Below are 22,186 nucleotides of genomic sequence, written 5' to 3' on the forward strand. Positions count from 1 at the left end.
AATTGTATAGTCGAGTTTGAATCAATAGACTGCACTGTTGGCGAAATTTACATTTACATTTGAGTAAATTAGCAGATATTAAAGATAACTTGAAAGATGGTTGACAAGTTTGTGGGGACCTGGAAATTGATTTCCAGCGAGAACTTTGACTTTCATTAAGTGAAAGTTCTGGTATGATATATTTTTCTCCAATTTAATAAATGATGGCTGAAATGTAATGATAGGATTTTTTTTGGAGGAATATATTTCTGATACAATCTTAAAATCTCAGTAGGTCTTAATCATTTACATGTATAGTTAATCATTTACATGTATAGTTATTACACATGGACAATACCTTTGGTTGCACCACACGATACTGTCAATGGATCCCTCTTGACAGTTTGTTCTCCGCTGTGCAGGTGTTGACTTCACGACCCGACAGGTGGGAAACCACATCAAGCCCAGTCTGAGCATCAACATGGACGACYAAGGAATGATCTTTGTAAAATCCCAGAGCACTTTCAAAACGATTGAGATGAAATTCAAACTYAATGACACTTTCGAGGAAACAACCGCATACGACACTGTGTAGGGGATCAAAGCTGTGTAGGCGGAGATTTTTGGCCCCCTGGTTCTCAGGGTTGCTAGAGACGCTTCCACAAACTTGCTGAACAAACCGGTAACAAGTGCTAGCCCGAAGTGAACAGCAAGGTATTTGTAGGCTGTGCTTTGAAAGGAAACCTGAAAATATCCTGTGTGCTGGCAGAATGCTTATATGAAAATAAGCTCCCTGTAGGTCCACTGAACTGAACCAGTCGCCTTAACGAATAAAACGAAACAGCACATTGTATGTAAGCATACGGAACATTACGAAAGCTGTTGCGGATCCTTAGGTCCAGAATGGAGTGTATGCAATGCCCCCCTGGGAACCAGGACGTACCAGCAGTAGAAGCAAATGGAAGCACAGCCGAGAGCTGYCCAGTGACACAAGCCTACCAGACGAGCTAAGTAACTTCTATGCTCACTTCGAGGCAAATAACACTGAAACATGCATGAGAGCATCAGCTGTTCCGGAGGACTGTGTGATAACGCTCTCCGCAGCCGATGTGAGTAAGACCTTTAAACAGTTCAACATTCACAAGGCCACTGGGCCAGACGGATTACCAGGACATGTACTCCGAGCATGCGCTGACCAACTGGCAAGTGTCTTCACTGACATTTTCAACCTCTCTCTGTCTGAGTCTGTAATACCAACATGTTTCAAGCAGACCACCATAGTCCATGTGTCCAAGAACACTAAGGTAACCTGCCTAAATGACTACTACCCGTAGCACTCATGTCTGTAGCCATGAAATGCTTTGAAAGGCTGGTCCAAACTGGACAAAAARAGCACTTATGTGAGAATACTGTTCATTGACTACAGCTCAGCATTCCACACCATAGTGCCCTCAAAGCTCATTACTAAGCTCTTAAGGATCCGCCCCTTTTAATTTTTTTTTGCCTAAAATGACATACCCAAATCTAACTGCCTGTAGCTCAGGACCTGAAGCAAGGATATGCATATTCTTGATACAAATTACTTACTTTGACTTTTTGGGGGGTATTTTCTTAATACTGCGTTGTTGGTTAAGGGCTTGTAAGTAAACATTTCACTGTAAGGTCTACACCTGTTGTATTCGGCGCATGTGACACATTTGATTTGATTTGATTTGACTGTGCATGCCACCAGTTCTCTGCTCTTGCAGCGATCGCCCACAAGTTGGATGACTCTCACTCACTAGTAGTGCCGTAGTGCCCTCTGGGGGCATTGGAGCGAGTTGCCCCTTTGTCGTATTTCTCCTCTGTGCCTTTGGCAAGATGCCTGGATGCAACAGATACTTTTTTATTACATAGGGCAGTGTTGAAACACTGGGATTTGGGGACTGCTTGGTGGCGACTGACAAATTGTCCTTCTGCTTCGGTTGCTTGTAAAAGCGTTGAGGGGAGAGCTGTGGCACGGGGGATACTCAGGGGTTGAGCGAGACCCCCCTATTTTAGGAGTACAGATCAAGGTTATTATAGTAAACAAAAACTGAAAATAAAATAAAAACTAAAAATAATTTGAAAAACTTAAGCTATACTGAAACTWTTATCTTTGCGGTCCACTATTATTGCAAAACAGTTGGCACAGGTCCCCCTGAAGTCACTGCTTCGCGTGCATACTGAACAGAGATGGAGCCACTAAAGAGGGAGGCAGAGTCTTTYGTACTTCAGCAAATATGAGAGTACAGCCGTGGAGCAGCAGGACCCCAGGAAGATGCAAGCACAATGAATCCAGCAAGAATTTTGACCAACGTGCTTCAGAAATATTTGGTTGAACAGAAACACAAACACGCACACGTGCACCTCTGGAGAATCGGAGGTTGATATCCGCAATGACGCAGATCTCGTCCCATTGGTCTGGGCTGATTTTGCCATTGACTAAGAGAGTGCTCATTGGCTTGGCTTGGTACGCCAGCAGTAGGGACGTTACGTTCAACGCCCRTACTGAACRTGCCACAGCYTCAYAGACCTTTTGGAATATGGAGGAGAGGAGAGCAGTGCCGGTCATAGACGATGCATGGGGTAGAGGTGGCTAGCCAKGGACAGCTCAACCACTGGAGGTTTGCCGAGGTTTGGATCTAGCTGAACAGGGGCTTGTCCCAGTGACGTTTGTCTTCCGCCATGCATGCTGGGRCCGCTGGGAGGAGATGTTTCCCTGCGATGGTGTGAGAGGGCAGTTTCTTCCCATTGAACCAGTCCTTGTCAGTGCTGCCACCCCCCACGGGTGCTGGCCAGTCAATACCGAGCCTGCTTCCTACCCGTTTACAGACATCGATAAGCCTACATTTTTCATCGTGTGCTGATKCTGCACTGAGGCGTGGGCTTGAGTTTTCTCTTCCTCCTCTTTGTCATCGATTTAGAGTATTTCTTTCTAATCAATATCGAGGTTTWAGTCCTCCTAGACGATGTCCCACATTCCATAGCGTGTGCACATCATAGCCTTTTTGTCTTCTACCAAACCAACCTATCTTTTGCCTCAAGGCTAATAGCTTATCTAGTTAGCACACTGCTAGCCGGAGAAAGTGCGTGCCTTCTTTGTTTCTCCACGAWCGAAGCGGGTCTCTCGATCGCCACGCTGTGAAGCTAGTGCTGTCAGTCTAGTCAACACGGCCCATGAGTGGTTTGTGCTAAATGCGAGAGGAAAGCTAGCAATTCTATCTGTGTAGGTAGAAAAGCTAGTTTGGTATAGCTAGCCTTGTGAGTTACACAGGTTAGGTTAAGCCTTGCAGCGAGAGTTAGTCCTTTGTGTGGTAAGCTAGCCTTGCAGCTAGCTAGCCAAGTTAGCTAAAGCCTTGCGGCTAGGCCTAACCAAGTCTCGATAGCTAGCCGTGTGGCGCTAGCTAAATGGAGACTGACGAGCAGAGAAATTATTCTACTCAAAGCAAAACTTTCCTATTGGTCAGCACTCAATACTTCAGGAGCTGAAGTCCAATGTTCGGCAGCATTAACCTCTAAACATCAGTAGCGAGCCAGGAATCTAGTCATGCTGAGGAAGGCTTTTATGAACACAGTCACGTCCGCAAGGAAGAGAGGTGAGAATAACCAGCTGGTGAGCGAGTGGCTCCCTTTATGGAGGAGGAGTGAAAACTCAGTGAAAACCGGTGAAGTAAGTTCAAATAAAGTTTATTCAACATTCTGAATTGTTAAGGGACTGTTTGGTATTCTGGAATCTATTTGTTAGTGATGAATGTGGAGGCATGTCAACACTCTAAGCTTAGAGTTAACTCAAGCTGTAGCTATCCCTCGCCAAGAGCACATTGTCCATTCTTACAGAAAATACCATTAATCAGTATCAAAATTATTTACATGCAAAACAATTCACTTTGGGTAAWTCCTCAACAGGAGTCGTTTCTGTCCTAATATGGACACCGTATCCTCTGCTAATTGTCTAAGTTGTTACAGAAGACAGGATTCACAAAACCAGTTTGTGAAGCCATTGTGATGTCCTTTCCCATTGGTTGGCAGACAGTCTTGCAGAAGTCAGGTTTGCGGTTGGGCTCCTTGGTCAAATTGTTGGAGGTGTCATCCGGGTAGAAGCATGCAGCGATCAAACGGATACAGTTCAGGACAGTTGCAGCAAGCATAATGAACCCTGTGTGGTTGGGACAAGAAATACAAAGTCAAGTGTAATGTAAGTGTTACGTAACTGTTATTCATCAGACTATACAAAGTTGTCTACAAGCTTTTTCTGGTAAGCGTTAGCGTTAGCTTAGCACTGTTCCAATTACAGTATCTATAATGTGCCTATACAATCATGTKATAATTGGCCAGCATCTGCCTACGTTAAAATTGATCTGTTCCAGAATGTGGGTGTGAGTGGTTGTTATTACTCCAGTGTGTTCATTTCATAGAGCTGTACTAGAGAGCTCATCTCCTATCTTTGCAATGTGCATAGTCTGAACAGGTTCAAAGACAAGGTTAGTGATTTACTTCCACCTGATTATACATTTACATTTGAGTAATTTAGCAGATGCTCTTATCCAGAGCGACTYAGGGAATGTTTGCTCAGGAGTATAATTCCTGCTGACCTGGATGGAATTCTGTGATCTTCCTTAACCCATAGCAAGTCCCACCCAGTTGACTACTTCAAAATGGTGAAAGCCCTCAAAACAGGCTTTGGGCTAAGTGTGCCCTCTATCCAACTCTATGTTCTTACCGCAGTAGACTGTGTTAGGAGCAAGGTCATGGACACGATAGCCTCTGGTGAACATGGCTCCCAGGCCCACAATCAACACAGGGTAGACAGTAAACGTGTAGCGGATGTACTTGGAGAATGTGAAGCTCTCAAAGACAAACCTGTTAGGAAATAACATTGTTTTTTAATTTAATTAACTTAATTAAATCCCAGCTTCCTAGTATAGTGTACCGATTTAGTCAGTGCGGTGTCCATATTAGGACAGCCTCGGTCTCAGCACGAGAGACTGTCCTAATATGGACACCACAATTATAATTTTTCCATTCAATCAATGATTACGATGTATATGTATGGGCCCATCATTATTTCATTGTCAGTTATTACCAGATGAGCATCCCCAGGAGAAGTAGAGTGAGCACCATTGAGCTGACCAGAGGATCAGGTAGCCCAGCCTGGTACCTCAGCACAACTCCCAGACTGACCAGGGCCTCCAGGAGAGTCCACCAGCCAAACRCAGCCAGTCCGTTCTGGGTCTGTCYCACACAACACCAACACGTCAACGCACAGTTAGACCAGAGGGACCATGATAAAAGACATATGAAAGAGACATATTAAAACAAGACTTAGTATTTATTGGTAAAGGATCTGTTTTTTGAATATGTATTGGTGCGTTTAGATTTGTGATGTGGCCCTGGTTGGCCTTGTTTTTAGTGGAGGCTCTAATACCTTGTTTTTAGTGGAGGCTCTAATGCCTTGTTTTTAGTGGAGGCTCTAATGCCTTGTTTTTAGTGGAGGCTCTAATGCCTTGTTTTTAGTGGAGGCTCTANTTAGTGGAGGCTCTAATGCCTTGTTTTTAGTGGAGGCTCTAATGCCTTGTTTTTAGTGGAGGCTCTAATGCCTTGTTTTTAGTGGAGGCTCTAATGCCTTGTGAATATGGGTTAGGGGTACGGAGGTGCGCTGAGGAAGGGCATTGGGTGACCATAATGGCTGGACTCTCCGCTGTCTTTCCGGTGCACGGCTTAGCGGATGGATGTGAGTGTGTGAGGTTTTGAGAATGGTGAACTTCCCTTAAGGGAAGTCAGAGGTGATACCTATGGTGTGTTCAAGACAACTGGGAACTCTGAAAAATACGAGGTCAAATCATGACGTCAGTCATCTTCAGGTCGGAAAGGCTGAGCTCTCGTGAGTCGGAGCTCTCGAGTTGGAAATCCAAGTTGAATGACCGCTCAAAACAATTTTTTTCCCGAGTTGTTTTGAATGCGCCATAAGAGGGCATCCTGGCACCGAGCGTCATGGCTGCCTACATTGTTGTGCGTAGAGGGGCCAAGTTCAGTCTTTCTGCCATGCGGTTATGCTGTATTGTGTAASCAGTCCCGTGAAACCAACCACCTCTGTATCTGTGTTAATGCCCAGTTGCCACACCCATAGCAGTATAGGGTGAAAAGAACCCTGGTCTGTGCTGCGCCGTGAGTTTGTACCCAGTGAATGTGTGTGCATATGTGACTGATGAGGAGCTCCAGGTAAGTGGTTGATGTTTGCAGCTCATCTATATTGCACCAATCATATTAAGKTATTCTGAAATGTTAAGAGAAATATAAATTAGGCCTATGTATTTATTTTTAACGTGACAGATAWAATTTAATGTAATGTTGGTGCGGTATGTTTGTCCAAGTTCATGTGTTGCAGAATGGTGTTTCGGCGCATAATGACGGTCCCCTTGGCGAACATACTGGCAATGGTGTGATGATGAGGCGCTCTGAAACGTCGAAGAAAAGATGACTCCGTCCCATTATACGACTGCATGGTCCTCCAGTATTTATTTTATATAAGTATTGGTTTGCAGTATTTTGCTTTTCAAGGTGTGCTTTTTCATTAGGCTTATTTGGTCAATACATGTATTCTTCATTTAGATGTGTTTTTGCATTTTTCCTTGACCTTTATTTTTGATGTGCCTTGTCTTATTTTTTGCTTTTTTGTCTTGAAATGAGAGGACACATTTAAAAACTTTGGCGGGGGGGGGGTAAATATGTAACAGGCATGAGCTCTTGAATGCAGCCTCATAGACTGTTAGAACAGGTGTTCCTTATTGTTTATTAACTACGTGGCCTCTCGTATAAATGATTGGCTCAGTCATGGGATACCCTTGCCTTGTGTTGATTGGCGTGCACTGGAAGGATRAGAGTGGTGGTGTTTTTKAAATTCAAATTAAGTAMAATKATTRTTATGGCAAWATCCTTTTCCATAYGCACAAAAAGCACATTTCACTCAAATTTGGTGCGCATATTTGATTAAATCCCTGTTGGTGAGCATTTCTCCTTTGCCAAGATAATCCAATTGATAAAATAATGTTTCAATTGGAGAGATTTTTTTTTTTTTTWAATGTATAATCTTTGTAAATGATATCATAAATGGGACTGGTGGAGTTGTCACACACGCAGCTAACATACACATTCTGAAATGTCTGCTCTACTCAAAATTACAACCAACTAATTGCAGCATTACCGCAAAAACTGAAGAGGCAAGTGGAAGGGGGAGAAAGTGAGGGACCTTTCTGTCGGCCCTGCATTAAAGATCAATATTGGTTAAACCGAATTCGGATAAATAAAAAAGTATATCAGATTAATTTAAGTACMAACAAATTGACAGCTGTGCCATATAGATTGCAAAATAGTTGGGAAGAGATTTTTGGTTTTGTCACGCCCTGGCCTTAGTATTCTTTGTTTTCTTTATTATTTTAGTTAGGTCAGGGTGTGACATGGGGAATGTATGTGTTTTTGGATTGTCTAGGGGTTTGTATGTTGAATGGGTCAGTGTCTTGTCTAGGTGTTTGTATGTCTATGGCTGCCTAGATTGGTTCTCAATTAGAGGCAGCTGTGGTTCATTGTCTCTGATTGAGAGCCATATTTAAGGCAGCCATAGGCATTGGGTTTGTGGGTAATTGTCTATGTAGAACGTTTGTAGCTTTTGTATTGCACTTACGTTTGTAGCTTTGTTTTGTTTTAAGTGTTCGTTTCGTGTTTCACTCATCTCTAATAAAAGAGAATGTATTTTTCACACGCTGCGCCTTGGTCTACTCATTATCCTCAAGACGATCGTGACAGGTTTATGGACTGACACACAAAACAACGCTGGATTCAAAACTTTGAGTTTTTCAATTTCAATTAATATACAAAATTCTTGGCACCAACACAATGTTAAATATATGGGGGATACAACTATCCCAGCACTACAGATTCTTCTGTGAAGAGACATAATCATTAGATAGTTTGTTTTGGTATTGTCCACATGTAGCTTTGTCCACATTGTTACTTTACAGCCTTATTCTAAAATGAATTAAATAAAAACATTTGCTCATCAATCTACACATAATACCCCATAATAAAAATCCCTTATTTACATAAGTATTCAAGCCCTTTTTTATGAGACTGGAAATTGAGTTCAGGTGCATCCTGTTTCCATTGATCATCCTTGAGATGTTTCTACAACTTGATTGGAGGCCGGCCACCTGTTTTAAATTCAGTTGATTGGACATGATTTGGAAAGGCACACACCTGTCTATATAAGGTCCCACAGTTGACAGTGCATGTCAGAGCAAAAACTAAGCCATGAGGTCAAAGGAATTGTCCGTAGAGTTCCAAAACCGGATTGTGTCGAGGCACAGATCTGGGGAAGGGTGTCAAAAAATGTCTGCAGCATTGAAGGTCCCCAAGAACACAGTGGCCTCCATCATTCTTAAATAGAAGAAGTTTGGAACCACAAAAACTCTACCTATAGCTGGCACCCCAGCCAAACTTAGCAATCGGGGAGAAGGGCCTTGGTAAGGAAGGTGACCAGACGGAAGCCACTCCTCAGTTAAAGGCAGATGACAGCCCACATGGAGTTTGTCAAAAGCCACATAAAGGACCCTGACCATCAGAAACAAGATTGAACCCTTTGGCCTTAATTCCAAGCGTCACGTCTGGAGGAAACCTGGCACCATCCCTACGTTGAAGAATGGTGGTGGCAGCATCATGCTGTGGGGATGTTTTCCAGGGACTGGGAGACTAGTCAGGATGGAGGGAAAGATGTACAGAGAGATCCTTGATGAAAAACTGCTCCAGAGCGCACAGGACCTCAGACTGGGGCGAGTATTCACCTTCCAACAGGACAATGATCCAAAGCACACAGCTAAGACAACTCATGAGTGGCTTCGGGACAAGTCTCTGAATTTCCATGAGTGGCCCGGTTAGAGCCCTGACTTGAACTTGATCGAAACATCTCTGGAGAGACCTGAAAATACCTAAGGTGCTTCAAAAAAGTACTGAGAAAAGGGTCTGAATACTTATGTAAATGTGATATTAAAATTTTTTGCAAACATTTGCTTTGTCATTATGGGATATTGTTTGTAGATTGATGAGGATATATATTTTTTTATCCATTTTAGAATAAGGCTGTAACATAACAAAATGTGGAAAAAGTCAAGGGCTCTGAATACTTTCTGAATGAACTGTATATCCCACTGGGCACACACTGGTTGAATCAACGTTTTTTTCACGTCATGTCAATGTAATTTCAATGAAATTGCATTAAACCAACATGGAATAGAGATTGAATTGACGTCTGTGCCCAGTGGGATAGTGCTACGTGATTTTATCTTTGGTCAWTGCTCCAAATGATGCCAAGAAAACCTTAATGATCTCTAACGACTACTAAGACATATGCATTTGACATATCAGAACAAGACGTACAGTACGAGGGTTAATAAAGCACTATCTTATCTTAAGGTTAGTGAGGTCATTGATGCAAATGATCTCAAGAAAACATCTCTTACGACCTGTAAGCGCAACTGTGCTGCTTGCGGCTTTCTTAAGAGCACTAACTTGTATTTTTTTGCAAACAAGACAAGCTAGCACTTCGGCTGCACGGGTGGTGGTATTTCAAGCTCAAGAGTAAGTTTAACCAATTCAACTTGGTTACATAAGGTCCTTTTGCCATGAAGCTCATTGGCTAACAGCAGCATGATAAAACAAGCAACTGTGCTACATCTTGACATCATTATGTAGATAAGATCTTGAATTCACCAGATAGCGGGTCCACCAGGGTTCTTTTGGGTTATTGATGGCCAGCCAGGTTCTGTGATTGTGCAGGTTTCGGTAGGACACATACAGCATTTGGAAGCTGTGAATTGGCATAACCCATTTGAAAAACAGGGACGGTAGAAGGTCACTGTAAAAACACAAAAGATGTTCCATATTTAGTATTGCCTTTCTTGGTTCTGCACATAGGCCCACTGTATTTATTTGGTCATATTTTAAAATCCAAAAATGTGTATGTTAAAGGGGAAGTTTATATTTTAAGGTCCAATGCAGCTGTTTTTATCTCCATATCAAATAATTTCTGGGTAACAATACAGTACCTTACTGTGATTGTTTTAAATTAAAATTGTCATCAAAAATATCAATTTCTCAAGCAAGAATGTTGCTAAGACTGTCTGGGAATGGTCTGAGTGGGAGGGGAAACTGAAAAATGGCTGTTAATGGCAGAGAAGTTTGGAACTCGCTTTCTTATTGGTCTGTTATCTAATTTACCCCCTGTGTGATGTCACCAGACAGGCAAAATCTCCATCCCAGATAAACAGACTAAAATTTCAGGTGATCTTTCAAACAGCTCTTAAAMTAAAAGGGTATTATCATAATGTAAACAATTTCACAGTGTTATTCAAACCTCATAGTGTAGAAAAACAGTTGAAGTCGGAAGTTTACGTACACCTTAGCCAACTACATTTAAACTTAATTTAATCCTAGTAAAAATTCCCTGTTTTAGGTCAGTTAGGATCACCACTTTATTTTAAGAATGTGAAATGTCAGAATAATAGTAAAAACAATGATTTATTTCAGCTTTTATTTCTTTCATCACATTCCCCGTGGGTCAGAAGTTTACATACACTCAGTTAGTTTTTGGTATATTTGCCTTTAAATTGTTTAACTTGGGTCAAACGTTTCGGGTAGCCTTCCACTAGCTTCCCACAATACGTTGGGTGAGTTTTGGACCATTCCTCCTGACAGAGCTGGTGTAACTGAGTCAGGTTTGTAGGCCTCCTTGCTCGCACATGCCTTTTCAGTTCTGCCCACAAATTGTCTATAGGACTTCAGGGCTATGTGATGGCCACTACAGGGCTTTGTGATGGCCACTCCAATTCCTTGACTTTGTTGTCCTTAAGACATTTTGTCACAACTTTGGAAGTATGCTTGGGGTTATTGTCCATTTGGAAGACCCATTTGCAACCAAGCTTTAACTTCCTGGCTGATGTCTTGAGATATTGCTTCAATATATCCACATAATTTTCCCTCTTCATAATGCCATCTATTTTGTGAAGTGCACCAGTCCCTCCTGCAGCAAAGCACCCCACAACATGATGCTGCCACCCCTGTACTTCACGTTTGGGATGTGTTTCCTCGGCTTGCAAGCATCCATATTTTTCCTTCAAACATAACGATGGTCATTTTGGCCAAACAGTTCTATTTTTGTTTCATCAGACCAGAGGACATTTCTACAAAAAGTACGATCTTTGTCCCCATGTGCAGTTGCAAACCGTAGTCTGGCTTTTTTGGGGCGGTTTTGGAGCAGTGGCTTCTTCCTTGCTGAGCGGCCTTTCAGGTCATGCCAATATAGCACTTTTTTTTACAATGGATATAGATACTTTTGTACCTGTTTCCTCCAGCATCTTCACAAGGTCCTTTGCTGTTGTTCTGGGATTGATTTGCACTTTTCGCAACAAAGTACATTCATCTCTAGGAGACAGAACTTGCCTCGTTCCTGAGCGGTATGAAGGCTGTGTGGTCCCATGGTGTTTATACTTGTGTACTATTGATTGTACAGATGAACGTGGTACCTTCAGGTCTTGGCTGATTTTTTWTTTTTTTACCATGATGTCAAGCAGAGGCACTGTGTTTGAAGGTAGGCTTTGAAATACATCCRCAGGTACACCTCCAATTGACTCAAATGATGTCAATTAGCGTATCAGAAGCTTCTAAAGCCATGACATAATTTTCGGGAATTTTCCAAGCTGTTTATTGGCACAGTCAACTTAGTGTATGTAAACTTCTGACCCACTGGAATTGTGATACAGTGAATTATAAGTGAAATAATCTGTCTGTAAACAATTGTTGGAAAAATTACTTGTGTCATGCAAAAAGTAGATGTCCTGACCGATTTGCCAAAACTATAGTTTGTTAACAAGAAATGTGTGGGGTGATTGAAAAACGAGTTTTAATGACTCCAACCTAAGTGTATGTAAACTTCCAACTTCAACTGTGTATATATAAAACACAGGTAAATCACGTTTTTGACTGCATTGGGCCTTTAAAACTGTTCGATGGTTCCTCATCCTGAAAGTAGTCTAGCTGAAGTTTGTAGTGGCTGTTTAAATAACAGTAAACCGTGGGTTAGAGTTTATCCTGGCCCGTAGACTACTTTCAGGATGAGAAATCATCTAACATTACATTTTTAAAACTTCCCCTTTAAATGCAAAAAGTGCCAAACGACTTACTGCCTGTCCCAGAGAAACAGCCAGGTGATCTTTGCTACGTTGATCATAGTCCAGATCAGATAGAATGACGGAGGGTGAATCTCAGGGTTGCAGGAGACTGGACCAAACACATTCCTTTCATGCAGAGAACATCAATAACAACTGAGTGATATAAATCACGCATGCTGTACAGCCTCATCATTTAATTGTCATCACTTAGGCATTCAGTTAACCTTTGGAAGAGTAGGGGGTGAGTGAGTGAGTGAGTGAGTGAGTGAGTGAGTGAGTGAGTGAGTGAGTGTGTGATACCTCTGGAACACAGTAAAAAGAGAGTGTATGAGCCAAGCAGTGTTCCATAGCCGGAGCATGATCCAGGTGTTGTCTGCCCAGCGGTCCATGGTCACCTCCAGAGGAAAGGACTCAGAGACATTATCCAATGTGGTCCTAAACAGACCTAGGGAGTAAAGCCAGTGCATGTTCGGTAAAAGGACTCGGTAGAGAGCAGTAGTAAAGGTGTCTTTTTGTAGGCATTGACTCCTCCATGGCTCATTGGCCAAAGCCTATAGGGAAAACATGTTTTTGTCGTTGAGTTTTTAGATAAACGCCGAAAATAAGGTCTATGGTAAACACCGGATTAGGAGACCCTATATGTTCTGCTCTTTGAGATAATCTTCATCAGCTAACGTCTTTTTGTGTGATTTTTTAAAACATTTTCGCAAACAAAACAAGCACAAAGGTTTCAGAACTCATAAAGGTCATGTTAACTGACAGATATTATCTCATAGAACAAAAAACATATACGATCTCCTCAGCCTGTGTTAACCTCAGGCCTTATTTTCGGCGTTTGTCCCAAAACCCCATAGTTGCCCCATTAATTTTCTCCATAGGAATGGCTAAACGAACCAGAGGTAACTCATTTCTGTTTTTTTTTACTATAAACTAGCAAGCTCTACAATCCATGTGCTACAGTGTCCATATTAGGACAGCCTCCTGCTAATACTGAGGGTGTCCTAATATGGACACCATACGGTTACTGTGTCTAACAGTAAGTATAGAGTTGCAACGTAATACCAGTATAAGCCATGTGAAGATGAAGCTGTATTGTGGATAACAAGCCAGCTTATCCTATTGGCAATGGAGATACTTTAGTGTTTGCCTCCCATCATAGAAAACAGATTCACAGCATGCACGAGTATGGTGTCCATATTAGGACAGCCTCAGACTGAAACAAGTCCTGCTGACACAGTCCTAATATGGACACTGCATAACAGTGAGATGGAGAATACATCAGTATGAGCAGTAACATCAAAGACAGTACAGCATGAAGATGTGCAGAAACTGCTTCTCCAATAGAAATCCCTGATCACACTTCTAGGTGATGTCATGGCGGTGTTAGCAAGAATAGCYCATGCATAGAAACACTTCCCCCGGGTCTAACGATTGTGTTGCGTAGAACTGCGCATGTGCAGGTCATCAAATGAGAGGCACTCCTTCGATATAAAATTGTTTTTGACAAAAATGAAAAAGTGTACGTTTTTCACTTTCACAAGGTTGTTGTAATGAYATGTTCAGCTAGTTGAGACATTGGCTCGAATATAGGTTGTGCCTTTAGAATTTGAGAAACGCAACAACTAAGGACACATTTTWCCCTTCTCCCATTGACTTTCCAAACCCCAAACCCCGGKCTGGTCTGTTGAGACTCCTTCGCAACGCATTCCCGGAAGAATCATGATGTTGTGTCTCTGGGTTTGAAAACTCTGTGGTAACGTTACCTCCCGTTTACAACGTTTCCTTTCAGAAGTGTCTGGAAAGTGCGTTTATCAGCTCATCTGCTTACGTAATGTGGTTGGTRACATGCAGATTAGGATTTAAAAATACAATCATTGGCCTCTCTTCAGTGCCGGGCTGTAAAAAGATGACATTTAGAATGCGTGGCAGACCAAAGGTCTATCAGTAGATAAAGTCATTCCACTGTGGATACATTGGTGTATGACAAGTTGTGCTAACGTATCTTCTCAAAGGGATCCTTTGGGTGACATAGTGTATATGCATTTGAAACATCCCTGCAGGAGATATCATGTACAGGTCATATTGGGTAAAATAGTCATTAATTACGACAGTGACAAAGTTATCATATATCCAGGGGGGTCCRAAATGATTGGCAGCCTTGATAAAGATGAGCAATATGACTGTATATACTCAAACACTGAGCTATATTGTATGCTCAMAATTCTTTGAAATTATATTATTTTATACTAATACAATAGCTAGGATAATGAAATGTTGTTTAATAAGTAGTATTTTTCCCCCTCAGAAAAGGTAGAGGTCAAAATGATTGTCGCGCCTAAAGATTCATTTAAAAAAAGTAGTCATAAGTTTAGTATTTGTTCCCGTGTTCCTAGGACGCAATGACCACATCAAGCGTTTGACTCTGCAATCTTGACTCTACAAACGGTGGCATTATAATCATATCATTGCATTCAGGATACATCCACGAGCCACTGTACGCGTTTATCCAGATTGTCTGCTGAACCAAAGTCCCTGATGCCCTCACAGTAGTGCACTGTAGTACAGAGATGAACCAGGTGTCTGGTAGATTTCACTCACCGCCAGAGTTGGTCCCTGATGCTAGAACATGGAAGGTCTCGGMGACCACCTGGCTAAACATGGCCAGAGCGATACACACACCGTGTAGGACCACATGGTGATGATGTCCCTCCATACTGCCCTGGCCATACGGAGACACACGGGAGCGGTACATGCTCCCTGTCGAGCGATCAACTATAGAACGCTCGCCTCACACACCGCACTCTTTTATACACACACACACACTATCTTGGATCGGGTGCATTGGACTTTGGATGATGGCACTGTTTCAGTCAGTGTATCTTGGTTTACTGTGTGTGTGTGTGTGTGTGTGTGTGTGTGTGTGTGTGTGTGTGTGTGTGTGTGTGTGTGTGTGTGTGTTGTGTGTTGTGTTGTGTGTTGTGTGTGTGTGGTATTTTTCCCCATGGTGTCTAACCAATGGGCGCTCCTGCGATTGCACAGTGGCACACGGTTGTATTGACTATTGTTAAATCCCATGAACATTTACAGATAAGTACGTTAGTAAGCATAATAATACACTTTATTTCTATAGTTTAATTCGTACATAAACGCAGTCCAAACCGTTGTACAGTATAGCACCTAGATCAGATCATGGTATAAAAACAATATGGTGGTAGTTAACGGTTAACAAAATAAATACAAAAATAACACAATCACATGAATGTCATTGAATTAGTATTGCGGTCATGAGAGAATTCCGGTGCATAGTTTTATCACACACAGTCATTGATATGATTTCGAAAAAGACATTAGCATGGCCAATGGTTATGAGCTCCATCTGTACAGTACAAAGGCACTATTAGCCTAAAACATCACCGAAATGTCTTGCTGAAGCAAAGCCTTGATGAATCCAACACAGGGAGAGTTTGATCACGTCTCAGCCATGACATGTTTAGGAAAACAACATTCAAACAAGGGGGCATGTGAATATCCGCAGCTGCTCCCTTCTTCCTACATAAAGATGAGCTTCTGTGTTCTGGCGATGTCCACTGGRGACATGAGCTCCTCTTCTCCGTAAAACGGTTTGTTCTTGTGCTTCCATAACACCATGACAATGCGTACAAGGAATATGACACTAGTTATGGCCAATATGACAGCTGGAAAAGAGACGAGGCGTCAAGTATATTAGCCATAAGCGCCACGGGAAAGTTACTGCAGTGACTACAGACAGTGATACAGGAATAACATTGACACTAGTCTAGTAGTGAAGATAGTGTAAACATTGCCAATTGCACATACGTATWCTCAGTTCTCATTATACTTATGTACAGTAAATATAACACTATCTAATCTTATCACTTGGTCATCTGMYAATAATGCATTTGTAYGGTGTCCATATTAGGACAGGCTGTGTTATGTTATCTTCCTCGAGGTGTCAGTTTAGGAGTCAGTAAGGACATAGGGCCTACCAGACATGATGTCTATGTGGGTACCGGGCGTGGCTGGATTGGCCACACTCGCTGCCAACACCAGGATCACCACAGGGTACACTGTGAGGATGTAGCGCACGTGCTTATCCAGGTACCAGTTCTCTATGACAAACCTGAGAGAGTTATAAGGAGGAAGAAAATATCARTCAATAGTGCATCAAATCCCTTGCTTAAAAAAAGGTGAGAGAAGSAAAGGTTTCTGGTGATTGTATGGTGGCCCAAAGGGGGCAAATGAGCTTTTAAAATGTYGTGACAGCATGCACACAACGCAGACACTTGCTTTGTGTGCATTACGCTGTCACTACATTTTAAACAGAATGATTTGCAGGCACTTGCCTTGTGTGCACGAGCTGTCACACAATTTTTAGGAGCTGCTTTGTCGCTTAGGGMCACTGTATCATTATCTTGTCATGCCACTGTCATAGTTTATGTATATTAAGTAAATCCACTGTTCATGAATTTGCAATGGAAAATCTACTGGCAAAGCTCAAATGGTGTGGTTTATTGAATCAACATCACTGAATTAAGAGGTTAGATAAAATGTAGGATCAAACTCTCACCATCCTATGAGTCCCAATTGGAGCAGAACTAGCACCATTATTGCAGCATCTGTCTTGGGTATTGGAGTTTGATGGTCTAAAACAACGGTCAAGTGTAAAAAAGTAGCCACAGCCCACCATGTTGCATACAAAGCCACTCCGTTTTGCACCTGTAAAAGAGTTTAAAAATACGGTGCCCATATTAGGACAGCTTCAGTCCTACTGAAACTGAGTCTTCATAATATGGACACCATAAACAGAKAACACATGTCTGTACCAAAAAGTATGTGTGTCCGGCACACTTGTGGAAGGTTTGTGTACACAATACAATGTTCTTGGAGAATCGTAGAAAAAAAAACGTTTTTGTACCAGTATTCGAATGAGCCAGAGATCATTGTTGTGATATTTATGGAGCCACGCTCCATAGACGGCCAGTCCGTAGCAGGAGAACATGATAATCACGCAGTTGGAGATGGCCTGTAATGCTGTGATCAGGAGAGTTGGCACCATCTTTCTAGGACAAACACAGAATCTAGAAAACGTAATCTGTCTTGAGAAATAAGTGATTTCCTTGCCACGAATTCAATGTAGAAACTCAAAAACAAGTCAGAACATTTTAAAAGTTGTATATAATTGCACAGTCAATACACATGATTTGATCACTTACTCTTTGTCGTACAGAAATAACCATGCCATATTCAAAATACTATTCACGATCCAGGACAAGTAGAATCCGTAGGGCAGGACAGCAGGAGTGGTGTACATCCACGTATAGGCTTCCCTAAGGGACAGGAACATCATCAGGATAATTAACAACAACAACAAAATCACCATCACCATCAGCCTCATCATAATCAAAAACATCATCATCATCATCATGGCCAGAACTAGGCCTGGGAATTTTGGAAAAGTTACCGGAATTCTGCAACCCTAGCCAGGACAGTAAAAATCACTCTTTCTGCACTTTAATAATTAGTATTATTTTTTTTGTCTCACCTAAGTTAGATTGCCAATAAACACAGGCCAGTTAGCCTGGATGCCTCCTTATGGAATTGCCATGTTTGGCAAGACAATGAGAGACAATGATTCGGCAATATAGCAGGAACAGATCTGGGACCAGGCTAATGTCCAGTGCAAAGTTGATTTCATTCCAGCCAGGGTTCGGCTTGGAAAWTAACCAAAAATGTCTGAAGGAACAATGTTTACATGATTGTTGTAGTGTCAGCGAGAGTCTAGCTTTAACGGACAGTATCGTACCTTCGACGGAGATTGTGTATCAGATAGATGAACATGCCGATCAACCAGACGTTAAGGACGTCCCATAGAAAGAGTACCCATCTRTCCGGGGTTAGGTGCGTTGTGGACTTGCTCAGCACATACTGTGTGGTTTGCATGAACGCACCTACATGTTCAAACACACAGGTTACAGAACATTCCGTCGGATGCAAAAAAAGTAAGTATATTTCAAACAGATGTCATTGACTTGAAGTGGACATTAAGAATTCACCTGTCCAGGGCCCAAATAGAGCCAATATGTTGAATGTCAGTGCAATTAGATAGCTGATTAGGGCCAGAAACATCAGCAAAACACGGACTGAAATGCACTCTCCCATGTTCAGGATCTGAGGACAGAAGTACAAAACTAATTTCAGTACTGACATTTCAATACATTTCAATATGGTCATTTTAGAAGTAATTTCAGTCAGAAGTCACATGTCATTTTAGTCTGTCACACCCTCATTTCACTTTGTCAAAAACATTTGATTTCTGTGTTCTACCCCGCTGCGCCACATTAGGCCGTTTGTTTCGTTCCACAATGTTTCCCAGAGGGCCCTATTCAACATTACTACAGTACAACAATGCATATATTGTTCCAAATACAATKATGTTAATTGTTTCTAAATGATACTGTAATAAGACTGATGAACAGTATGTGAAATAGAATATCTTACCTTACGACGGTGGCYCTGAAATACTGCCAATCCCTTCTAGGATAGACCTTCTAGGATATTCTGTGGGAAAAAGTCATCAACAGATTGTTCCCAGTTGCTCCCACACAGGAGAGTAGGTGGACGCAGCACGCATTAGGYTCACAATCTCGAGGATGGCCTGTCCGCTACTGGCGCTATCTCCACAGATAATAAATAGATCTGCCCATGGACGGAGAAAGACATGGGCGGAAGTAGCRGAGACTCCTCCTCTATCTCCATTCACAAGCCCACGTGAAGTCATACCCGAAGGACAATCCGCACCATTGTGTCGGGGACAAGYCGTGCCATTGTTGTAACAATGTCAACCCTTACCCAACGTTGAATAGGCCACGGCGTAGGAACATTGTGGAACAAAACAAACTCCCTTATGTTGTAATAGCGACKTAGGTCACCTCAATGTTATGTCCCTGAATAAAAGAGGAGCCTGAACCTCACTCAGATATCTTAACAATCTCAATGGACRATGTATTCCGTGGTGCCACAAGGTGTCAGATCTGCTCAATTTAATTTTTTAACAGCATGTGACATATAGCCTTATACCACACAGTGTCACCATTGCGTTATTTTACGCCAGTAGGCATACCGTGCATTTAGTATCACCATGGGAATTTCTGCAATCCGTTAATTCATCCGCCWGACAGCATCGCCTGCAGCTCAATTCCTGTTTACATGTGTACGGCTTTTAAAACACCACTGAGCTCTTAAGAAAAAATYCTCCCAAACCCAATGGCAATAACTGGGCAAGGTTTCTTCTCACATCTCAGGCATGTTTTCTAATGAAAGTGACTCTCCACTACAGAGGCTGTCCTAAGATGGACACCGTAGGGTTAAGACATTGTGCCCACTCTTAAAAATAAAGGTGCAACTTGGAGACATTATAAGGTTCTTGAGAGCGATAAAATAAGGGAACCATTTTTGGGTCTCTGAAGAACCATAAATAGGATAGTTCTTTAATTATGAAGAATTATGAAGACCCATAGATGCCACGTCAAGAACCCCACATTTAACTCAAAGGTTCTTTATCAGGCAAGTTCTTTAAGGAACCTTAAGAGCTGAGGAAGAACCATTTGGGAACCTTTATTTTTTTCCAGTGTACTGAAGGGTAATTGAGACTAGTCATTTGATCCTTTTTTTTCTGTTCTGGGGACGAGGGAGCGGGCACCGGGGCACTGCTTGGTTGGTGTTCCACCTCCCGACAGAGCCCTCGACCCAGAGAGCCTACTGCGCCAGATGTTGCCCCGTGGTGTAGGGCGTTTCAAACGCTCTGCATAATTAATGACGCACTCCCCAGGGTATTAAGCACTTATGAGCTCTCACACACACACGCACACGCACACGCACACGCACACGCACACGCACACACACACGCACACGCACGCAGAAACCAGCCAGGCAGTCACACACACACACAGAGAGTAACACTACTGGCCTATGATACTAGGAGGTAGAGGTTGGGAAGCCATGCCAATCAGAGCGATAAGGTTCCTTTGGTCATAGTACACTGAAGTGTCTACTGGGACCTCGTTTGCTCTTAACAATCTTGAGGACTTTTTCAGGCAGAAGGGAGGCTATTTGTCTTTTAAACTTACCTCATGGAAAAACATGTGGTTTTGGAACACTTCACATGAAGTTTCACATGTGGATATTGTTCACACAAKATTTCACAGGTGATGCCCTGCAAACAAGTATTGGTCATTAGGATGACCACGGAACTTCACACAGTGTTATCAACTTACATATTTGACACACATTATTACATAGTACATGTTTATTTACACATGAAAGAATGATTATTCAACATGTTCCTCAGCAGGGATTTGAACTCACAACCTCTTGGTTCGCAGAATTCTGATCTTCCTGCTACGAGTCCACCTGTATCCCTACACTTTGGAATTCAAAGTACTTATCAGCTTCCTTAAAAATACACTCAAGATAAACTATTATATTTATCATAGTGATTCAGGAGTAACATTAAAATTAGAATATTATGCCCCACCACCATTAAACTATACAGAAAACCCCTCAGCTTGCTGAAATGAAATCAAGGATGAGAGAATAGACAGATTAACTGATAACTAAAAAGCAGTGCACTTGGCACTATTTTTCTAAGTGCAGAGATTTATTATAGGTAATGAATCTTAACAGGAGTTCTGAGAATGCTACAGRCTTTGTGGCACYGCAGAAAAAGCAGCAAACCCCATATAAGTCCAAAGGTTGTTAGTTCTAATCCCAGGTGGGGTCATATTGAAAAGTCAGCACTAAGTGATCATGTCAAATGTAACCCTATTGATTAAAGATGTGTACACTGTTTTCGCTGAACAGCGTATCACTTACCTTAAAACCCCCGTTACCATTTCATGACTTCTATTCATACAAAATCACTGTTTTCGCATGTTGAGCTGGAATTTTCACATGAAAACAAAAGAGACCCGTAAGGTCGTTKGTTCACGTATGAAACCATATGTTGACAGTYAGAGTTCACATGTTAACACCACCTTTTCACATGTGAATTGCAGATTCTAACTCTCGCACGCGGAGTAGCCTTTTCAAATGTGGAAAAACATTCACGTGTGAAAATTKAATTMGCAKTTTTACATGTGAAAAACGTTCGAATGTTGTCACGTGTAGTTCCATGGTGTCACATGTTGAAATTTTGCATCYCCATGTTGTCACATTTATTTCATGATTTCAAATGTGCGCAAATGTTTTTACGTGTAATTTCATGTTGTCACGTGTTGCTTTTAGATGTCACGTTATCACATTAACTTCACATAAGATCACATGTGAAATGCATCATCTAAATCATTAACAAACATACAGTTGAAGTCGGAAGTTTACATTCACCTTAGCCAAATGCATTAAAACTCAGTTTCTCACAATTCCTGACATTAAATCCTAGTAAAAAATCCCTGTCTTAGGTCAGTTAGGATCACCACTTTATTTTAAGAATGTGAAATGTCAGAATAATAGTAGAGAATTATTTATTTCAGCCTTTATTTCTTTCACCACATTCCCAGTGRGTCAGAAGTTYACATACACTCAATTARTATTTGGTAGCATTGCCTTTAAATTGTTTAACTTGGGTCAAACGTTTCAGGTAGCCTTCCACTAGCTTCCCACAATAAGTTGGGTGAATTTTGGCCCATTCCTCCTGATGTAACTGAGTCAGGTATGTAGGCCTCCTTGCTCACACACGCTTTTTCAGTTCTGCCCACACATTTTCTATAGGATTGAGGTCAGGGCATTGTGATGGCCACTCCAATACCTTGACTTTGTTGTCCTTAAGCCATTTTGCCACAACTTTGAAAGTATACTTGGGGTCGTTGTCCGTTTGGTAGACCCATTTGCGACCAAGCTTTAACTTCCTGACTGATATTTTGAGATGTTGCTTCAATTTATCCACATAATTTTCC

The 22,186-nt window shown here is 41.8% G+C and overlaps 2 protein-coding genes across 3 annotated transcripts; both read right to left on the reverse strand.

Moving 5' to 3' along the window:
* Window positions 1–3,671: 3,671 nt before the first annotated feature.
* On the reverse strand, window positions 3,672–15,001 carry LOC111972563 (uncharacterized). The gene is made up of 7 exons (XM_023999576.2): window positions 14,814–15,001; window positions 12,516–12,660; window positions 12,228–12,341; window positions 9,760–9,904; window positions 5,084–5,232; window positions 4,721–4,860; window positions 3,672–4,156 (listed from the first exon to the last, which is right to left on the reverse strand). The coding sequence occupies exons 1-7, from the start codon at window positions 14,965–14,967 to the stop codon at window positions 3,945–3,947; spliced, it is 1,059 nt and encodes a 352-aa protein (XP_023855344.1). The 5' UTR covers window positions 14,968–15,001; the 3' UTR covers window positions 3,672–3,944.
* A 306-nt stretch (window positions 15,002–15,307) lies between these two features.
* LOC111972607 (uncharacterized) lies at window positions 15,308–18,927 on the reverse strand. 2 transcript variants are annotated; one of them, XM_023999623.2, is made up of 8 exons: window positions 18,735–18,927; window positions 18,290–18,404; window positions 18,040–18,184; window positions 17,450–17,563; window positions 17,152–17,296; window positions 16,804–16,952; window positions 16,223–16,356; window positions 15,308–15,910 (listed from the first exon to the last, which is right to left on the reverse strand). In XM_023999623.2, exons 2-8 carry the CDS (start codon window positions 18,393–18,395, stop codon window positions 15,765–15,767), a joined length of 939 nt encoding a protein of 312 aa, XP_023855391.1. In that variant the 5' UTR covers window positions 18,396–18,404; window positions 18,735–18,927; the 3' UTR covers window positions 15,308–15,764. The 2 variants fall into 2 exon arrangements, with proteins under 2 accessions (XP_023855391.1, XP_023855390.1); XM_023999622.2 differs by having other exon boundaries at window positions 17,152–17,314.
* Between the last annotated feature and the right edge of the window lie 3,259 nt (window positions 18,928–22,186).

The sequence above is a fragment of the Salvelinus sp. IW2-2015 genome, linkage group LG14 (assembly GCF_002910315.2).
Source record: "Salvelinus sp. IW2-2015 linkage group LG14, ASM291031v2, whole genome shotgun sequence".
NCBI classification, from domain to species: Eukaryota; Metazoa; Chordata; class Actinopteri; order Salmoniformes; family Salmonidae; genus Salvelinus; species Salvelinus sp. IW2-2015.